We start from the raw sequence: 4,551 nt of genomic DNA, 5'->3' as shown, positions 1-4,551 counted from the left end.
TACAATTATAGTTGACCAACAGGTAACCACATATGAACATTTATCTAGGTAGGACCGACACGCATACAATCGTTTATCCAGAAATTGGTACCTATAGAATATAACATGTTGTGTATGCAGGGTTTTAAAAGATATTCACATTCCATAGTTTTGTGAACGATGTGCCTTCACAGATGAGTTGTTTAACCACAGCAAATTCCATGCTCACTTATTGGTTGCCAGACAGAGACGCATGTAGTTGACTTGTAGGGGATGATGACAGCTTTTGGTATGGCTACATATGTAAATAGATAAGTGTAGTTTACTCAAGCATATGCAAATCTAAAAGTTTTTCAAGTCAGAGCGTTGTTATGAAAGCGATTATCATGTGTTGTACATGTAAGAGTATAACATGATTTGTGTTAATGCATCAAATCAATGTACAATAAACGGTTGGCAGAGAGAAACGCATGTATTTTACATTAAATAAACGAATATAACTTTTCCTAGGGCTACAAACCTAAAAAAATAATCGTATGTTACACAAGTGTGATTTCAATATATGTGTATGAAATTGAAATGTGATGTTTATTGAAAACGTAAAGGTGTAACAGTAGATGGTAATGTCTCGAAAGTAGAAAAACAAAAAAAATAAAATAAAAGATATTATTCAGTATTGTAGTCGGTATCGCTCGTGTCATCCGAATCTTCAGACGAATCCGTTTCAGATGTGTCAACGGTCTCATCGGTTTCAGCATATTCCGCCGGTTGGTTACCAGTCGTTGCCATTTTTTCTTTTCTCCTTTGTTGCCTTTCCTTTCGGCGTTGTTCCCTTTCTTTTCGCCTACATTCCTTCTCTTCCATAACTTTCTTATGGTTACGCTAGTCATGACCACGAACCTTTTTGTTACATTTTGCACAAAAACGTTTTGGTTTTTTGCTTTTCTTCTTAGCCTTCTCGCCTTGACCAATCTTGCGCTTGCGAGAACCTGAACCCTTATTTTTAATCCCGATTGGTGGCTTTCGACTTGCTCAGGTAACTTGTAGCCAATCAAGTCTTGTATTATGGCGGAGTTGATGTTATACGAAGGTTCTATAGGAATTTTTCCCCATATTTGGACCTTGATCTGATTCATCTGATCGACCAACAATTGAAGAAGTTCTATGTTTCCTCGTGCACGGTCAGCACACTGATTGGTCAAAGACAAAAACTGTTGCCTTAGTTTAGATCTTTCATCAAGGGGAACACCGTATCTGGTTTCAATCTTGAAAAGTGATGAGGGTATAACGTCACTCCTCCATCGAGATAGAATGTATTTGTCAGGGATTTCATCAATAAGCTCGATTTGGAGGACTTTGAAGATGTGTCTACACAGGTAACCGATGCGAGTGAAACCCTTACAGGAACATGAAAATGTGTTGTCATTAGGATTCTGAGTCACCTACAGTATATGTTAAATTAGGGTTAGTATTTAGTGAAATGACAGTAGGTTATGGACAAATGTAAGATATTTTGTTACATGATAGGAGATGTACCTTAAATTCACCAACAAACCCATTGCGTTTGTCTTTGTGATTGATAAGATGAATGTTCAGTCCATCTGCGGAGTCAACACGTGTACGTGCGCAATGATACAAACCCTTTGTAATGTCTTTCTGAACTTCTTTGAAAATTGTTATAGTGTAGACGTAGGAGGCATGATGCTCGATTGGCAAACGGATCTCTAACGGTGGTGTCTTTGTTATGGTATCATTTTGCAATTCGCGCTGCACGTGTCGTTGAGCATTCAATGCCATTTCAAAGCAGTTCATGAATTGAACAAGATTGTTGCCAGGGCTAGAATATACTTTGAACTGTGAGTTGGAACTCTCACAACGTGAGGTAGTCTTCATCAAACAACACATTGGAACATCTCTAAAGTATGCCGGAACCCAACTTTCCCTAATAGCAAACATGTCTTTTAACCATTTGTTTTCGCTTACATTAAATTCATCAATCAAATCATGCCATCTGGATTCAAACGTCTCCGGCTTGATGAATACATTCCAAACCAGCTTGTTAACACGACATCTAATTTCTTCATTAACCTGAATCTCACCCTTCAGCTATAAAACAAAAAAAAGTAACCAGCAATGTTGAACATGAAAATAGAAGCAGTAAATAACTTAAAATGACAAACGTATACCATAATAATTAAAAACTGGATTAGAACATTGATAATGAAAGTCGTATACATACCTTAACAGGTATGTTGTTTGTAACGTGCCACATGCACAGCCTATGTGTAGATTCATTCAAAAAAGATGAAACGGCTTGTTTCATTGCTGGATCTTGATTTGTCAACACCAACCTGGGCTGCTTGCCATGAGCTGATAGGAACGCATCTAGTAACCACTTGTATGAGTCAATCGTTTCGGAATGTATTAAGCCGGCACCGAAGGTAACACATTTCTTGTGGCAGTCAACGCCCGTGTAAGGAACAAAAATCATGCCATGCCTGAATTAAAAATAAAGGGTGGTTAAATAGAATTATAATTCGTTGACGAGAAACGTAACGCGATATTTGATACCTGTTTGTTGAGTATGTTGCATCAAAAGCTAGCACTTCACCAAACATACTGTAGTTGCGTCTAGATACGCCGTCAGACCAGAATATAGACCGTAGCACACCGTCAACAGCTTTGAATTGGAAAAAAAATCCTTCAAATGACTCATGTTGTGGGTAAACCTATCGACAATCATTTGAGCATCTGCATCAGCTACACAATACCTAACATTGCGAGCATGGTTCTTAAAATCAGTCTTTGATCCCATGACCAAATGTTGTCCACCCTTCAAAGATGACTGAACACGGTGAGCAACGACTGGACCAAAACCTATAGCTTGAAGATTTTGAATAAATTCCTTGTCTAAAAACTGTAACTGTCTTCTCCCGCGTGTTAAGTCCATATTGTAATCACTAACAAGCCCATGATTGTGAGCCTCTATGAAATCATATATCTCAAAACTGACAGAGTTCGATGGAACTTTAAGTTTGATACACGCACTACAACCTGTAACCTTTATATTCGTTTGGCGTCGCTTGGAAGCGGACGATGACGTGTCCATGGTATCGACATCTTTGCAACGTGGGGCACCGGCTTTGCTGCACACCATATACCTATGAGATATGGCACCTTTGGTCCATGTTATGGTTGACTACCTTACATCGAAACCGGCCTTGGCTGCATACGCCTTGTACATAGCAACCGCGTCATCCCAAGTTTTAAATTGTAGACCAATCGAAGGTTTTTCATGTGACGGGACATTTGGGATCCAACATTTTGACCCATCAGACGAGTATAAGCAAATTGGTTCGTCATTTTCTGCATATAATATTAATTTTAAAAGTTCAAAATAGCTACTAATACTTGGATAAACTTAAGTAAGTGTTAATGAAAGAAAATAAATGTGAATTAAACTTGCTAACTCTTACGTTCAAGGCTGATAACCCGTGGAACACTCGACTGTCCGATTAACAACTCGCTGTTTTCTGGATCAACAGCTTGTGTCTGGTCAAGATGATGGTTTCCTGTCACAAACCGTTTGAATATGATTATAATGTCTAGTAAATGTTAAAAATGTTGGCCAACTATATAAGTATAGGAACATAATGAATTTAGGTAGTTAAATAAAAATAACAACAGATGCAGACTATAGAGGACATAAGATGACTACTTTTAACAAGTTGAGATGCAAACACGTAAACCAAGTCAGTATTTACATAATTGTTGAACTACACAACAATATGCTAGTAAGATATAAAAGACAATATACCATTAACTACACAAAGGACAACATAGCTACAGCATACACACAGCTTGACATGCGATGAAAAAAATAACTATCAGACCTACAGAGTATAGTGCATCAACATATGACATCAACAACATAACATCATTAAGTGGTTGACAAAAACAACATATAGAATGAAAAAATACTGAAAAAACTCATAACATTCGATACGTCTCGAAAAAAGACAGTCCTTCCATAAAGTGAAGTCACCAACACAGGAAAGTAACCACTATTTGCAGAAGCTGTTTGATGTTTCAGACTATAAAAAGCAAACTCGTAACTAGTTGAACGACCTTACTTTAGTAACTTACAAAAGTACCTTTAATCATGTAAAAATAAATAACAATATCAAACTAACAGAACAACAACTGTAACAGACCATATGTTTGAATAATATTAGATATAACCACATAGAAAACAAACATCGAAAAACAAAGCTACACATGTGACAAATAGACGCACATATTTGTCTGGATCCGTGCATACAAATGTATGAACATAGATAGACAGGTGACAACCGTTGACGCATATTAGTTATGTATGAACATACATACACAGTTTACACAGCTACACAGGTGACAAACGTACATGTATCTTTGACCGGATCCGAACAATTTCTGAGTAATGCTTAAAGTTTAAAAACATGATAAATTATGCAAAAAATATAAGTTACCGTCAGAATCGTTACTCGGTATGCTGATTGTCTGAACATTATGTGTAATTGATTCATTACCCAT

General features: G+C 37.1%; 1 protein-coding gene across 1 annotated transcript; it reads right to left on the bottom strand.

Moving 5' to 3' along the window:
- Positions 1-645: 645 nt before the first annotated feature.
- On the bottom strand, positions 646-4,551 carry LOC143568124 (protein FAR1-RELATED SEQUENCE 5-like). The gene is made up of 8 exons (XM_077054358.1): positions 4,488-4,551; positions 3,456-3,551; positions 3,183-3,345; positions 2,586-3,125; positions 2,219-2,477; positions 1,516-2,085; positions 969-1,421; positions 646-861 (listed from the first exon to the last, which is right to left on the bottom strand). Exons 1-8 carry the CDS (start codon positions 4,549-4,551, stop codon positions 646-648), a joined length of 2,361 nt encoding a protein of 786 aa, XP_076910473.1.

This window comes from Bidens hawaiensis, unplaced genomic scaffold (assembly GCF_021521415.1).
Source record: "Bidens hawaiensis isolate Kalapana, Puna unplaced genomic scaffold, B.hawaiensis_p1.1 tig00023812_1, whole genome shotgun sequence".
Taxonomy (NCBI): domain Eukaryota; kingdom Viridiplantae; phylum Streptophyta; class Magnoliopsida; order Asterales; family Asteraceae; genus Bidens; species Bidens hawaiensis.
Note: the sequence above shows the minus strand (reverse complement) of the source record. Positions and strands in the feature narration are given on the sequence as shown.

What these genes read in the sequence shown, in the direction of transcription:
- LOC143568124 (XM_077054358.1), bottom strand. Translation starts at nt 4,551, where the DNA reads ATGGGTAATGAATCAATTACACATAATGTTCAGACAATCAGCATACCG. An exon ending in ACCGAGTAACGATTCTGACG is followed by an intron (nt 3,552 to 4,487) that starts GTAACTTATATT and finishes GGTTTGTGACAG; the next exon opens with GAAACCATCATCTTGACCAG. An exon ending in ACGGGTTATCAGCCTTGAAC is followed by an intron (nt 3,346 to 3,455) that starts GTAAGAGTTAGC and finishes TATTATATGCAG; the next exon opens with AAAATGACGAACCAATTTGC.